The sequence below is a fragment of the Mauremys mutica genome, chromosome 10 (genome assembly GCF_020497125.1).
Source record: "Mauremys mutica isolate MM-2020 ecotype Southern chromosome 10, ASM2049712v1, whole genome shotgun sequence".
Taxonomy (NCBI): domain Eukaryota; kingdom Metazoa; phylum Chordata; order Testudines; family Geoemydidae; genus Mauremys; species Mauremys mutica.
Genome location: NC_059081.1, coordinates 13,445,866 through 13,462,578, shown reverse-complemented (window position 1 = coordinate 13,462,578; position 16,713 = coordinate 13,445,866). Strand labels below are relative to the sequence as shown.

General features: G+C 43.4%; 1 protein-coding gene and 1 non-coding gene across 2 annotated transcripts; one reads left to right on the top strand and one right to left on the bottom strand.

Moving 5' to 3' along the window:
• Window positions 1-6,807: 6,807 nt before the first annotated feature.
• On the top strand, window positions 6,808-15,471 carry TMEM37 (transmembrane protein 37). The gene is made up of 2 exons (XM_044978273.1): window positions 6,808-7,047; window positions 11,409-15,471. Exons 1-2 carry the CDS (start codon window positions 7,027-7,029, stop codon window positions 11,979-11,981), a joined length of 594 nt encoding a protein of 197 aa, XP_044834208.1. The 5' UTR covers window positions 6,808-7,026; the 3' UTR covers window positions 11,982-15,471.
• A 651-nt stretch (window positions 15,472-16,122) lies between these two features.
• Window positions 16,123-16,195, bottom strand: TRNAK-UUU. The gene has a single exon. It is a non-coding gene; the product is annotated as a tRNA-Lys (tRNA).
• Between the last annotated feature and the right edge of the window lie 518 nt (window positions 16,196-16,713).

The window sequence follows — 16,713 nt, the reverse complement described above, 5'->3', positions numbered from 1 at the left end:
CAAGTGGAGTTCTCAGTCCATTCCCCTTCTTGTGGCCACAAAATGAGGTCTCGTCTGCACTGAAGAGTTACAGAGACTCATCGACTTTAAGGTCAGAAGGGACCATTATGATTATCTAGTCTGACTTCCTGCACAATGCAGGCCACAGAATCTCACCCACCCACTCCTGTATCAAACCCCTCACCTATGTCTGAGTTATTGAAGTCCTCAAATCAAAGCTTCTGGCTCAAAGCCTTTTTATAGGGGCCGGCTGTGGTCTGTTTGGGGCGTGGCTCCCAGCTGTGCCTACTTCCTTAATCAGCCTAGTAGCTGCTTCTCCCCTGCAACAGCCCTCTCCCAGCATAGCTAAAAGAATAAGGTTCCACAATTACTCCTCACAGACTAACAAATTTGAGTATAAGCTTTCGTGGGCTAAAACCCACTTCATCGGATGTATGCAGTATATCACTCAGGGGGTGTGAAAAATCCACACCTAACCACCCATGTAGACAGCACTAGGTCAACGGAAGAATTCTTCTGTCGACATAGGTACCGTTTCTCGGGGAGGCAGATTACCTACAGTGATGGGAGAACCCCTTCTGCCGCTGTAGTAAATGTCTACACTGAAGTGCTACAGCGGCAGAGCACTGCAACTCTGCAGCTGTAGCAACTTAAGTGTAGACATAGCCTAAGGCCTGGTCTACACTAAAAAAATTAGATTGACCCAGTTTTGTCACTCAAGAGTGTGAAAAATCCACACCCCTGAGAGGTGTAGTTAAGCCCTGGGGTAGAAAGCACTAGGTCAGTGGAAGAATTCTTCCATCAACCTAGCTACCACCTCTTGGGGAGGTGAATTACCTATGCTGACAGGAGAACCGCTCCCATCATCATCAGTAGTCTCTATACTGAAGCACTACAGCAGTGCAGCTATGCCACTTTTGCATTTCAAGTGTAGACATGCCCTGAGACAATTCAATTTTCTTGCAATTATGAGCCAGGAGTAACTACTCTCCAATGAGCTCAGGACAACACAACCAGTCTAGACCCCCACAAGATAGAAATATGACCTGAAAAATAAACATAATTGGTACAGGATTTATTGACTACATCCCATTTTATGATGAGCCTAAAACAGGGAACATAGGAAGTGTAAAATTTGATGACACAGATAATGTATTCAGAGGACAAAATTGTAGCAGTCCAACAACCAAAGAAAAAAACCACAAGAATTAATTTTTTTACTGACCCTGCAAAATTTGCTACATGGTACAAAAGTGAAATGGAAAACATACAGTTCAGAATCTGGGGAAGCATAGTCTCAGAATTCACTACAGTCTTGAAACAAAATGCAGATAATATACATTACAGATGATTTAAGCAAAGATTCTGGGATAGAGAGAATGCAAAAGTCTGAATTTACCATAAAAATGTGAAAACTAAAGTAACAGAATTTTCAACAAGGAGAAAAATACTAGAAATAGAGTGTTATGAAAGAAAATTGTGTCTTCAGGAAAATGTATTTGTAAAGAAAATAAATTAAAAAGTCCTGGTAAAATTGCTACAGGATTAAACATAAATAAGTATTTATGGATAAATATATTGCCCAGAAATGGAAACAAGAAGAATGGGGAAAGACGTCTTAATCACCTAAATGCTACACATTGAGTAGGAGCTCATCAGAATTCAATACAGGTAGGAAAATAGAAGATAATGGGCCAGGTTCTGATCTTCGGTACACCCGTGTGAGGTCCCAATCCTACAAGTTATGGCCCATGCACAATAACTTGTGCCACCAGGGCCTAAATCTAGAGAATTTCCACTGAGGTCCATGGAGTCGCTCCAGACATTTATTGCTATAACTGAAATCAGAATTTGGCAGTACGGTAAGGATGTCTGATGATGCAACAAAAAACACAACTTCCTTTAAAAAAAAAAAAAAAGTATTTTCAGCCAAGTGCCGAAGAAAATAAAGTGATCAGTAATTCATTGCAGGATGGGAAAGAATAAGTAAGAAAAGACAAAGGGAATAAAATTTTATGAGTGGAGATATTTTTGCTGACGGCACAGGTAGAGATAAATAACTACAAGCTTGCTGGTAACAGATAAGAATGTTTACAGTCTTCACTCACAATCCAAGGTGAGAGGCTGGAGATGTTGTAAATACAATGGGATGAGATGGGGGGGGGGGTCTGTCAGTGCTGTGCTTTTGGAAATACAAACACATGCAGCAACTACTGATAGGGGAAGACAAGGAATGAAACTGCCCTTCATTACAACAAGGCGACATCTAAAGGCTCCCAAGAGAGAGGTTCATTTATTTTATGAATAGGCATTTCCATGGCTGCTCATCATTGGGGTATCTGATAAGCCAACACTGGAAGTAATTTTAGGTCAGACTAAATTATCACAATGATCCCTTCTGGCCTTGGAGTCTATCAAAATTTCCAGAGTTTGGGGGCAGAAATCTTATGAGCCATATGAAAATGTGATACATGTTTTTGAGAAAGTCTTGAGAAAATTAAAACAAGGGTGTATAATAAAAAGTGCCTTTGCAACACTAACTATAGTATTTACTACATGCCCATATATCTATACCAGCCCATAGAATTAATGCAGGCTTGTTATGTATATACACAACATTCAAAACCTGAGCTCAATCCTGCTCCCATTAAAATCAATGGCAAAATTCCCATTGACTTCAGTGAAGCAGGATCAAGCCCTGTGTGCTCCTAGTTCAGTAGCATTGAGCACTCAGAAAAGTAGAGGCAAAAGCCTAAAAGAAAGTGGAGTGATGCTTTCTTACTGTAACAACACTAGCAGCTGCTGCTGCAGACAACAATACCGTCCTTTGCAGAAGTGAGGGGAATCTAACAGCAGGTGATATTTTCTTCCAAGGCTATTTTATTCTTAATGGAGCATGTGAGAGATTACTCACTGGTTCAGATTTTGTTCACAGCTCTGCTAGCATAAATCAGGAGCAGCTCAATGTAAAATAAGATTGGAATCAGACCCTCTCTGTGCACCCCTTCCCCCCCCCCCCCCACACACACACACGTGGAGATGAGGGTTTAGTGAGCAGAATGGATGTGTTTAACCTACGGGACAAATTGATGCTCCAAGTATTAACCGCACCCAGAAACATTCAAAGTGCCAGCTTAAAGCCCTGGAGGAAAAGCTGGTATTGATTGTATTGTATTTTTAGAGTAATTCAGGAGAACACTTGCTCTCTCCCCTTACTTTTGAACATTTGGGGGCCAGAGGAAGGCGGGGTGTTCATACTGTGTAGGGTCTTCAATTCTGCAGTCACCCCACTTTTTTTTCCCAAAGGAGACAGTGTTATCAACATTGAAGATTTGCCCCAGTAATAACCATGAGTGGGCAGCTACAAAAACAATCCCGAGCATAAACTGGCCAATTTACTGCAAGCAGTAAAGGTGCAGCTCACCCTTGCTTGAAACCAGAGTAAACTGTACCAATGCAAACTGCAGTGTATAGCAGCTTTGGTTGTTTACACTGCGATTTTGAACTAGTTTAGCTAGAACAGCAGCTTACATCCTCGATGCTGACAAAGTCCAAATGGGCTCCAAAGCATGCCACAAGGCCTGGTAAAAGAGACGGGTGGGAATTTGTTCATTTCTTTAGCTTTTTTTTTTTTTTGGGTTGAGTCCTTTTATTGAGATTCAATCAACTGGGTACTTTGTTATTTATTTTTGCACATGTTTAATGATGTAAAGTTAGGATTTTCCATAAGGAAAAAAGTAAATCACTTACACATCCATCTCTTCATGAGACTTTGAGCTCCTACAAATGAGTATTTTAGCTAATCCAAATTTGTTTAGTGGAGAGGATGCATAATATGCACAGAAATGAAGGTTTTAATAAAACCTAGCACACGTTTTATAGCACTTTTCTTCTTCAAAGCTCTTTACGAACATTATCTAATTGATCCCACAGTGACTCTCTGAGGCGAGTATACAGTACCGCCAACCCCAAGAGTTCAAAAATCATGAGTCAGGCTTCAGAAAATTATGAGATTGGCTTAAACATCATAGGCTCTTAAAATATATATATTCATATGAGGAGCTTTCCATTTGCCTCTTGGTTTGTTAGCCTCCACTTGTCTCTGGTCATGTTTCCAAGCTTTTCTCTGCAACCATGTGGGCTGGAAAGTTCCGCTTTCATTTTTTAAAAAGTAAGTTCTCACCTCATCACACGCCTCCAGCAGCTGGGCTTTACAAAAAACACCAAACACCGCAAAATTCGTGCTAGAAATCAAACAAGCTGGCAATACCACAGAGAAATATTGTTTTCCCTGCTCCCAGAAGCTTTGTATTTTGCTTCATCCCATTTTGTGTCCTTTTGTTTGATTTTTACCATTAACAAAAGCCAGATTTACCCACCGCAAGCCACACAACCACTTGTTTTGGCCCCAATCCTGTCAAGGAACTGACTGAGGAGATATCTGAGCCATTAGTGATTATCTTTGAAAAGTCATGGAAGACTGAGAGATTCCAGGAGACTGGAAAAGGGCAAATATAGTGCCAAACTATATAAAGGGAAATAAGGACAGCCTGGGGAATTACAGACCAGCCAGTTTAACTTCTGTACCCGGAAAGATAATGGAGCAAATAATTAAGCAACCAATTTGCAAACATCTAGAAGATCATAAGGTAATAAGTAACAGTCAACATGGATTTGTCAAGAACAAATCATGTCAAACCAACCTGATAGATTTCTTTGACAGGGTAACAAGCCTGGGGGGGGGGGGTAGACATGGTATATCTTGACTTTAGTAAAGATTTTGTTACTGTCCCTCATGGACTCTCTCATAAATAAACTAGGGAAATGCAACGTAAGTGGAGCTACTATAAGGTGAGTGCAAAACTGGTTGGAGAGTAGAGAGAGTAGTTATCAATGGTTCACAGTCATGCTAGAAAGATATAACGTGTGGGGTCTAGCAGGGATCAAATCTGGATCCAGTTCTATTCAATATCTTCATCAATTATTTAGATAATGGCACAGAGTACACTTATAAAGTTCGCGGACGATACCAAGCTTGGAGGGGTTGCAAGTGCTTTGGAGGATAGGATTAAAATTCAAAATGATCTAGACAAACTGGAGAAATGGTATGAAGTAAATAGGATGAAATTCAATAAGGACCAATGCAAAGTACTCCATTTAGGAAGGAACAATCAGTTGGACACACAAAGTGGGAAAATACTGCCTAGGAAGGAGTACTGTGGAAAGGGATCTGGGGGTCATAGTGGACCACAAGCTAAATAGGAGTCAACAGTGTAACACTCTTGCAAAAAAAAGTAAACATCATTCTGGGATGTATCAGCAGGAGTGTTGTAAGTAGGACACGAGAAGTAATTCTTCTGCTCTACTCCTTGCTGATTAGGCCTCAACTGGAGTATTGTGTCCAGGTCTGGGTGCCACATTTCAGGAAAGATGTGGACAAATTGGAGAAAGTCCAGAGAAGAGCCACAAAAATGATGAAAGGTCTAGAAAACATGACCTATGAGAAAAGATTGAAAAAATTTTGTTTAGTTGGGAAAAGAGAAGCCTGAGAGGGGACATAACAACAGTTTTCAGGTATGTAAAAGGTTGTTACAAGGAGGAGGGAGAAGAATTGTTCTTCTTAATCTCTGAGGATAGGACAAGAAGCAATGGGCTTAAATTGCAGCCAGGGAGGTTTAGTTTGGACATTAGGAAAAACTTCCTGTCAGGTAGTTAAGCACTGGAATAAATTGCCTATGGAGGTGGTGGAATCTCTGTCACTGGAGGTTTTTAAGAGCCTGTTAGACAAACACCTGTCAGGGATAGTCTAGGATAATACTTAGTCCTGCCATGAGTGCAAGTGACTGGACTAGACCAGTGGCTCTCAAAGCTGGTCCGCCGCTTGTTCAGGGAAAGCCCCTGGCAGGCCAGGCCAGTTTGTTTACCTGCCACGTCCACAGGTTTGGCCGATCGCGGCTCCCACTGGCTGCGGTTCGCTGACCCAGGCCAATGGGGGCTGCGGGAAGCGGCGCAGGCCGAGGGATGCAGGGGTGGCTCTAGCACTTTTGCCGCCCCAAGCACGGCGGCACGCCGCGGGGGGCGCTCCGGCGGTCGCCGGTCCTGCGGCTCCGGTGGACCTCCTGCAGACGTGCCTGCGGAGGGTCCGCTGGTCCGCTTTGCGTGCTGGGGCCTGGAGCCGGCCTTCCCACAGCCATTGGCCTGCAGCGGCGAACCGCAGCCAGTGGGAGCCGCAATCGGCCGAACCTGCGGACGCAGCAGGTAACCAAACCGGCCCAGCCCGCCAGGAGCTTTCCTGAACAAGCGGCGGACGGCCCGGCTTTGAGAACCACTGGCTAGGTGACCTCTCCAGGTCCCAGCTGGCCCTAGGATTCTAAGATTAACACACATTTAAAATTAACCAGCTCTGGAGCTCCTCACTGAACTGGCCAGGGCCGCTCAGGGGCCCAAATCGTAGCTCCAGGAGGTCCTTAGGACCCACCCCGGTGTGGACTAGGGAGGAAGGGCCTCTGGCCCTGCCCAGGCTGGAGACCCCAGACACGGGCCCCAAATCCCCTAGGGACAAAGGGGAGAGACCACAGGGACTCCGGGTGCTGCTGTCCAGCTCCCTCTGCTTCCACCCCATCCCCCGCTTGCCTCCCTCGCCTCTGCCCCCGGCTGCCTGCCGCCGCCCGCGCCCTTTCCCGGCGCCCCGCGGTCGCTTGTTGCTGCGCTCGGAGCGCTTCGCTACCCTCCGCCTCCCTCCCGCCCCTGTGGCTGCGGCCGCCTCCCCCGGGCTGCGCTGCTGCTGACTCAGCCAAAGGGGAAACTCAAAGGGCAGCAGCCAGCCCTGCCTTGCCGCAGCCCCCGGCTTCCCTGACCCCGGCAGGCTGGCTGCTGCCCCGCGCTGCCCCGGCCGGGACCCTCCAGCGCTGACCTGACCTGGGCGCGGGCAGCGAGAGAGCTTGTTGTTGTCAGCACCTGAGGCGAGGCGAGGCGAGGCGAGGCGAGGCAAAGTTTCTCTCGGGTCTGCAGGCAGCCGGAGCCAGCATGACAGCCATAGCGGTGCAGGTAATGAGGGGACACCGGGGCCCCGAGTGCCTGGCTGGCGGGGGGGAGAGCTCGGCTGTTTTGACTAGACAGATGCAATCAGTGTTGATGCAGAGACGCTGGGGTCCTGCTGTGGTTTTTTTTCCCCTTTGTTCTCCCGCTGGAGGCGTAAATGTTTATCACCCTGCGAGCTCAGCTGCTGCTATGCTGAGTTCTTGCTACCTGTTGCTCTCTGTAGTCTTCTTTGTGCACCAAAAAACTTCCTCCAGATGTACCTTTCCAGGTCCCTTTGGAAATAAACAGGAGAGCTTCTCTAGGAGCTCTGTCCAGAGCAGAGGATTAGTGCATTCGTCTCACCCAAATAATGGAAAGTGCCCGGGGTTAGGAAGGGATCTATTGCCTTCTAAATCTACTCTGACCTTTCCTCGGAGAGATTTCTTAATGACCGCAAAGTGTCCCCAAAAGCTGTATTCTTACTGTTCCGTGTCTTAGTTTAAATCCGCTCAATGATCATTTAACACTAAGCCTTACTTTTTACTGGCTGCAGGACATACTAGTACATGGTTGTTAGTATAATATGTGGCTGGGAAGTGCCTAGGTCTGGAAAAATGATTTGCACCATACTGTAACAACAAGAGTTTGCTCTTCTATAGAAAGCAAGAGATTTTATAAACAAGTGGCTATAGTGTGAGACTTGTCTATCCAATTAGTCTTAATACTAATTAATAAATCAAAGTTGGTCCATTTCCCTTCCCTACCCCCACAGTATTGTGTGTTGTTTACAAAGTCCTCCATCCCTGATATGTATGACTCTTCCTGTAAGCGTCTTGTGACGCTTTATATGAAAGATGATATTTTCAAAATGAAGTAGGAGTATGGTGAAAGGAGGTGTTTCGGCTTGGTGAGAACTCGCTGACAAGGAGATCTCTTAAGCGGTGGAACACTGTAATCTCCCAAAGAAAGTGAGGGAAGCCCCCTCATTTGAGAAATTTGAGAACTGAGGCAAGGGGGGAAGATAGCTCAGTGGTTTGAGCATTGGCCTCCTAAACCCAGGGTTGTGAGAAAAAATCCTAGAGGGGGCCACTTAGGGATCTGGGGGCAAAAATCAGTACTTGGTCCTGCTAGTGAAAGCAGGGGGCTGGACTCAATGACCTTTCGAGGCCCCTTCCAGTTCTAGGAGATAATCTCCAATTATAAAAATAATAATAAAAGTAAGACTGGACCAAACTGTAGAACACATTCTGGAGGATTCAGTCCTGCAGTGGCAAGGAGGCTGACTGGACAAGCTAATCAGTCTGTACAGCCCTAAATGGTGTCAGGTGTGCATTACAACATGCCGTGCTGCACCACTCTGAAAGAAGGCTTGCTGGTTGTATGAGAACATACATATTGATGCTAGCAGTAGTTAGTCATTTGGGGATTTAGTTCTACTTATTAAGCCCGTCCATGTCAGAACCACCAGATATGTCAGTCTGAGATATCCAATTAAAGCCAGATTTCATTTATTTTAAAACAATTCCATGTATTTTAAAAATATATATTGACCTAATCAGTGTAGCATGTGGTGGGAATAAAACCAGACAAATATTAGTTGGTAACAAGCCAAACTCATGCCCACCTTTACCACCACCCCAGAAAATTAAGTATTCCAAGCATATATAAAGGAAGAATGGTCTGCTAGGGTTAACACATAGGCCTGGAAAACAGGAGACCTGAGTTCTATTTCTAGTCCAGACACAGACTTTCTCTGACCTTGGGCAAGTCACTGCACTGCAAAGTTACTGAGATTTAAGACCCATGAGTAGGAGATACAGAGTCCAAGGTTTTATGCAGCCTGGGTGTATTTTGTCTTTAGCTATCGTGGAATGCATGGTTGAAAACCTACCTAAGGGGAGAGTGGGCAAGTGCTGGGGGAGGAGAGCTGCAGAATGCAGGGAGGCACAGAACAGCCTGTGTATTTGGGCTTTGGAGGCACCTGCTCTCACTGACTCACAGGCAGTAGATTGGCATGGGTAGTGTTATAAAATATTCCCTGTCAGAATTTGCTACTTTGCTGTTATTGAGCACACTTGAGTGATACACAGGCAACCCTAGGTTACTGAAATAGCCATACTTGCCCCAGGCACCCAAATGCTATTTGCACAGGGGATTGGAGTAAGTTAATGCTGACTTAGTCAGCAATGATGTGCATGCGGTTTAGCAGTATATAATATGGTATTTTTGGAAGGGACTGACAGTAGAAGCTGCTGAACACTTGAAAATCTGACTCTAATTGTGGATATTGAGCACCTGAAAATCTGGCTTTAAGACTGTAATCTTTGGGGGCAGGGATTGTCTTTTTTCTTAGGAGTGTGTATTGTTCCTAGTACAATCGGGCTCTGATCTCTGACTAAGAAGTGTCAGTTCTGCCTTTATATTCCAGGATAATACAGGATTAGTATCCTGGGACTGACACGGCTATAGGTGCACTGTGTAGGATGATACATGACTGTGCAAAGTTCCAGCATTATGACTCAATATCTTGTGGATATCTTTGTACAGTACAATAATTGGAACAAAATCAGAAATTGTTTCCTCGTGAACAGAATATTCTGTGAACGTATAGGCTCTAAAAACTGAGTACACTGAGCACTCACATACAATTTTAAAAACAACTCAAAGGATTAAAGATTTTAGAGTCTCATAAGTAACATTTTAGTGTTCATGTATTACTGTTTTTAAAACTCTTGTTTTTAAAACCCTCTTGGCAGGTTCAGTATACTTCTATCCCTACCGTTTCCATTAGGCAAACAATTTTTTCCCCACTTTCCTTTTGGCTCATACGCCAAACACTGCTCTGCATCATGTGTTTCCTGTTTGTGTTCTAGCACCATCAGCAGTGTTAGCCTCACTCTAGGGATAAGGATTGTTAGTGACCTTGTGCCCCATTGTCTGGCTAGTTGTGGAGTGGCTGAGCACAAAGGATTGTTCACCATACACAAATGGGGCTGTTTTAACAATTGTGGTTTATTTTTGAGAGAACTGGATTTAAATAACACAGGTCAGATGCTGCTTCCCTGGCTTTACTCCTACTTTACTAGTAGTCCCACTGACTTCAGTGGGATTACTCCTGGTTGTAAGGGACTGTTAAAATGAACAAGGCTATCACAAGCTGCCCCCTAGTTTGAGGGTTCAGGCCCACACTCCTTATTCAGACAAAACTCCCATTGACTTTCGCCGAGTGCAGTGTTGGGCTGATGATCTAATGGAGAATACTCTACAGATTCCAGTAGTTATAAGGCAGGTCAAAGTATGATCCTAAAGTTATATGGCAGCTCTCTTTTTAATCTCTGAAAAAGCATATTACAAATTGTTTCATGAAGCGAGTAGGCCTGAGTCTCTTTTCACGAGCACAAATTGTATATCAAGAGGAACACCATTGAAATTGATGGTGTAACACCAGTTTTTCACCAGGGTAAGTGAGATAGGAATCAGGCCCAGTGAGTATTTACATTCATGAAGGCTGGGTTTCTATGGAGACTGCAGGAGTTAATGCACCCCAGCCCCCATTCTCCCCTTAGGCTCCTTTGACAATCTCAGCCTACATCTGGTGCATAGGAGGCATTGTTATCTTTAAGGTTGTAGTCATTTCCACTGGAACCTCCTCTTTTCCATGGCTAGTGCCTTTCTGAAATTTCAATCTTTTGGTCTGAAATTTTCCATGCTTGGTTTCTGTTCCAAGGGTGACTTTTTTTTTTAATTTGAGCAGAATCTGTGTGGCCATCTTTGAGTGATAGGAGAGTGGGGGGAAATACACATTTCCCAATGTAAAGGAAGTTTTTATTTTCAGTACAGTAGTGTCTTAAGGCCACAGGGCTCTATTGCTCTTGGCATTGTACAAATACACAGTCAGAGACAGTCCCTGCCCAAATCTAAAGTCCTGGTCTTGAAAACACGTCTGCATGTGCTTAACTTTCCATAAGTGAGTATGTAGTGAGGAGTCCTGCTAAAGTCAGCAGGACCATTCACATGTGCAAATTTAAGCACATGCATAAGTATTCACAGAATTGGGGCCTAAATGGACAAGACAGACAAAGTGAAGCAGAATAATGACTTGCACAAGGCTGCGGTCAAGCAGGGAAGTCAACACACAGCACGAGTCCCATACGTTGCTTCAACCACAATACCATTCTTCTTCTCTAATTTTAAATATATATATATACACTGCAGGATCTATTTAGTCAAACATGAGATTAGGGCATTAATTATTATTATTATTAAGCATGCATTCACATTATTTCTAAAGCCTCTCCATTTTGTTCCTAGGACTTAAATATATCTTGAATAGTAACTAAAACAGATGAATTTTGTAACTTGTTTTCTTTTGTAATATCTCTTTTAAGGCACAGAGGTTGCTTGCTCACAGAAGACCCAAGAAATCATTCTTTGAGACGTTCATCAGAAGCCTCATTATTTTGTGCGTGGCAATAGCAGTTGTCCTGTCATCAGTTTCAGTTTGCGATGGCCACTGGCTTTTTGCAAAAGGACAGCTGTTTGGACTGTGGCACTTCTGCACCGTAGGCAACAGCACCATATTGAAATGTGTCACTGATCTGAATCAGGCCAGTGTGGAAGGGATTAATTTTGGAATGATTCTTGCAAGAAGTGTGGTGTCTCTTGCTGTGGTTGTGGCAATATTTGGCCTGGAACTTCTGATGGTCTCCCAAGTCTGTGAAGACACTAATTCCAGACGAAAATGGTCAATGGGATCAATCCTTATTCTTCTCTCATTTCTCCTGTCCTCCAGTGGAGTCCTGAGTTTTTTAATCCTCCTGAAGGACTACATTACCTTCCTGGGTTTCACACTGACCTTTTGGTGTGAGTTCATTGCTGCCTGCCTCTTCTTCCTTAATGGAATGAGCGGACTTCACATTAACAACATAACATACCCGTGGAACAGAGCACGAAAATTCTAGAACTGGTGGGAGTATTCTGCTTTTGTGTCATCAACTTTGCCAGTTAGACTGGAAAAATCAGTCAAATGAAATTGGGAAAGAACATCAGGTTTTTAAAGTCATCTGCAAAGAGAAAAGGTTTGAGACAGTCTGAGAATTTCATAGGATGTAGCCACAGTTCACTGCGGATGGCTGCAGGGGAAAAATTAAGACCTGCTCTAGTTTTAAATGAAATTTTCTGCAGTAGTAGATAACAAAATAAGGAAAGACTCCTATTTTGTTTTAAAATTAAAAAAAGCATTTGAAGTGTTTTATGGATAGAAGACCTGAAAATTGCAATCTACATCAGTTGTTTTAAAGTACTGGGGTCAAACACTCTGTGTGGTGCTTTTGGGTTTGGTATTGCTTTTTCTCTCCCTATCTTCAGTTGCTCTTCTTGAGTATGTGAACAGAGCGTGAGGAGGAATGCATGCCCAGCGTGTTCAGCCCGCCCGATGGAGCTTCATTTCAAATTGGACAAACTATTTGTCTGGTCACATTTATTAGCGTGGCATATTGAAAATCTTTATCAGGGTTTCACACCCCATCATTCTCTTCACAAGACATGAGTGAAACAGGTCTGAATCAATGTTAATTAGCTCATGTTTTCCAACTGTCACTCGTGTCCCCTATAACTATCCCTTCCATATATAATATATTAGAGGTTTGGGGTATGTACATCCACTATGGTTAGGATATAGGGCCAGAGTCTCATTTTGTCTCCAGCCCCTAGCAGCACAGAGGGACTGGATTGTGGATATACATGGCCAGCAGATAAGGTGAGCAGACAGCAGATGTGAAAAATCAGGACGGGGGTGGGGGGTAATAGGAGCCTATATAAGAAAAAGACCCAAAAATCGGGACTGTCCCTATAAAATTGGGACATCTGGTCACCCTACCAGCAGAGAATTCCATGAGGAAAAGGGAACTAGCCACTGGCATAAAGCCAGCAGTGCCTGCTCCTGCACCAGCCACCCTATTCCAGCCTCTTCTAGTGTAGGCGCTCATGGGATACTTTAGTAAAGGCCAGTGCAGACGGACTCAGAATCAGGGAGCTCCAACTGGCTCCCTGATATCCCCACAGGGGCGACTTTGGCCCATAGGGTTAATTAAAGTTCAGCCTTGCTATTTCTGATCATTCATTTGTCCATTCTCCTTTCACTTCGCTCCCAGGACAAGCATGTCTGAGAGTGTTAAGCTAGCTGATGTGATTTACTCCACCATGGTGACCCTTCACCCTGCCTTTTACCATAGACGGTCAGAATTATTCTGGTTACACAATACCAATAATTCCCAGTGAGTCAACGGGAATTACTGCACCCATGTAGCTAGAGAAATAAACTCATTCACTTTGCCATGTAGAGGCTCTTCTGTGATGAGAAAGAAAATCTGTAGACCTGACAATTTAGACAGAATGATTTCCCCTTGTGATTTAAAATCAGGAAACATAAAAAAATAAACTTCCCCAAAAATGAGGTAACCAGAGGGGCTGATTCTGCATTCACTGAGTGCTGGCGTAAATCAGGAGTCACTCCAGTGAAGCCAGTGAAATTGCTGGTGTGATGGAGACCAAAATGCCAGGCCTAAGATCTCTAATTAAAAAGATGCATAAGTTCATTACAGCTTTAAAAACTCTGCAAGTTGTTGATGTAGTAAAATTAGTCAAGCTGTCGACAGTCTAGTCAAGTTCCTGCATGGCTGGCAGAAGCAGAATACAAGCATCTGAATTTAGTGCTTGGAGCATTGCTCCAAATTCTTTTCAATATCCTTCCTGTTCAAAGTAGAACACTCCATTGATGATGGACTAAAACATTTAGAAAGTGTTTCACAGCATCTGATAAAATCTATTTTATGTCTTTCTGGAAAGATTTTTTTTTTATTTCTATAAAGACAAATATTTAAACATGCTCCCTCTTCATAGTTATATTGAATCAATAATTCTTGAGCAAGGCATTTAATCTCCTGTACTACACCAGTTTCTTCAACATACTCTTCCACCCAGTGCAAACACACCAGTATAGTTTGTAGAATAAATGAACTGGAGGGAGAATGCTACTTATGTGAGCCATGAATAAATGTCGTCCTTTGTGCAAATCTGTTCTGTAAAGCCAAGAATTATAAGCACTGACTACATATATTTTGTAATCTTGTACAATGCTCTTAAACTGACCGCTCATTTTCTAATGAGGAAATATTCTAATATTTTCTTTTTAAGCGATATCAACTTTCACAGAATAAACTCCTAAACCTTTTTGTGTTCCTCATTAGTACGGTGGGAGTGAGTTTTCAGTCCAGATCTAGATATGTTTGTCTTGTTCTGGTAAACTTCCATTGTTCCCTAGCACCCTCGTTTGTATGTCTTTTTGATATGATAATGCACTAAGCTAAGTTACCCAGAGTAACTACTGAATTTTATCTTTTTGCAATATTGGGCCTATTCCTGCATTCCTTGTGCACCTAAAACTCCTGTTGCCTTCAGTAGGAATTTGGGATGCACAAGGAATACTAGATACATGCCCCTGGATCTGCCTATGACATGCTGCACTGTGATCCTAGCTCTTTCTCTTGTTTAAATAAGGTGCTTTTGCTTCACCGAATTGCAGTTTGTTTAACGTAACTAGAAGCTGAACCTGCAACCACTTAACTCATGGGAAGAGTCCCATTGATTTCAGTAGGGCTACTTTTATGAGCAAGCGTTTGCAGGATCAAGCCCTAAATTGTTGCACATTGGTTATATCAACCGTGTCAGTCTGTGGAGTGAGTGCCTTAAGCCATCATTAAGTAGTGTTTCAGTATGTGGTACTGGGATACAAACACAGAGTACCTCTGAGCAGGAGGAACCGGTGATGGAGCACTTGCATGAGATCCATGACCAGTGTATCCAGGGTTTTGTGGAGACACAACACTTGATGAAATTACATTCCTTCTTGGTAACTTCAAAACAATGGCTATAAATGATGTATGCACTTTGAGGCCACCCTTAACACTAGCAAGAATTAGACCCAGGATGCTCCTGTCCTGCTTCTTTTGGAAGGAGGAGGGGAAAGTGGACCATGAGTTGTATATCCTCACTAGTCACATATAAAGAGGAAAAATCAGAGAATGAGTTAGAGTCCACATGGGACACATAACAGTTGCTTGTGCTTAAGGATGGTCCTGTACAGTTTTATGAATAAATGAAAAGTCTTTTTTGAAAAAGTCCTCTACTGAAAGAATTGTGCAGTTTCTGTCTGTAGCTGGCTTTGTCTAGCAAATTATTGTGCTTATTACATTGTGATTATAAGGTATATTTTGTTAGTAAATGCTGTAGAACAGGCTAATACTACTGTTCCTTTTTCTTAGGCTGTTGCATCTAATAAATGCCTGTATATACAGTAGTTTATACCTTTTCTAAAGCCTAAGACCAAAAAAAAAGGTTGAAAGTCAATATTCCTGGAGTTGATGATGTTAAATAAACTACTTTGAAATAAGAGGACTATTCAGTTCAACTATAATTTGTTTGTATGCAACCTTATGAATAGATTTTATCTGGATTCCTCATTCCCCCCACCGCTACCCCTTTAAATATATACATAATCTCACATGTGTATGAAGACACACACACTAAAGAAAACTGATCAGAAAGGCAGCTGGAGAAACTATTGCCATTACATCTTGATCTATACTCAAATATGGCCAGCTGGTCTGCTGTAACCTACACCCATTTAATATCTAATATGGAGACTACTCATGTCCCCCTTAGCCTGCACAGTCAGGCCAGCTCTCTGTGAGCGGAAATGCAGTCTGCAGTGTTTCATGTAGATTAGAGGCAACACCCTTGACCCTACCTAGACACACATGCATGCATGCACCTCCCTTCTATTACATATTGTTTTACCACAAAATTCTATATTCATGGACTTGGAAGGGACCTCAGGAGGTCATCTAGTCCAATGCCTTGCTCAGAGCAGGACCAATCCCTAGACAGATTTTTGCTGCAGATTCCTAAATGGCCCCCTCAAGGATTGGACTCACAACCCTGGGTTTGGCAGGCCAATGTTCAAACCACTGAGCTATCCCATCTCCTCATCAAAGAGGACTCCAGAAAGACAGATTTTTTTAAAGATCTTGGAGAGTAGTTTACCACCTGACCAGGGACTTGAACCCTGGATCCTCAGATTAAAAGTCTGATGTTCTACCAACTGAGCTAGCCAGGCTTTATGTCCTTTCATGTATTTTCATTCTTTCTCCTTGCCCTCACTAGACAACCACGTTACAAATGTTGTTGCCTCCCCTCCCATTTCTATATTGGTCTTTGAGTTTGGGATACTGGCAACTAAGTGACATATATAAGAATGACCTGATCTCTGTTCCAGAAGTTTTATTTGGAGGTTGTGGTGCTAGGGGCTAGGTCCCAGGATTGTGAGTTAGGACTCCTGGTTCTACCAACAAAATTTACATGTGGTTGTAGGCATGTAGGAGGGTGTGGCCCTCCCTTGCTGTCAGTATTTGAGGGAGGCCATGCCCCTTTGCTGTCACACCCCCGGAACAAGTCTTAAAAAAGGGGGAAGTTAGCAGTCTCTAGGGCTCCAAACCTGAGGCAGGGTAGAGCAGAAAATAGTTCAGGGGGCCCAGGCAAAGGCAGGGCACCAAACAAACAGTGTAGCATCCTAGCTTAGTGGACAGTAAACCAACACAAGTCTCCACCGTCTCCCAGCCCAGGGCCCTAACAGTG

What these genes read in the sequence shown, in the direction of transcription:
- TMEM37 (XM_044978273.1), top strand. Translation starts at nt 7,027, where the DNA reads ATGACAGCCATAGCGGTGCAG. An exon ending in TGACAGCCATAGCGGTGCAG is followed by an intron (nt 7,048 to 11,408) that starts GTAATGAGGGGA and finishes ATCTCTTTTAAG; the next exon opens with GCACAGAGGTTGCTTGCTCA.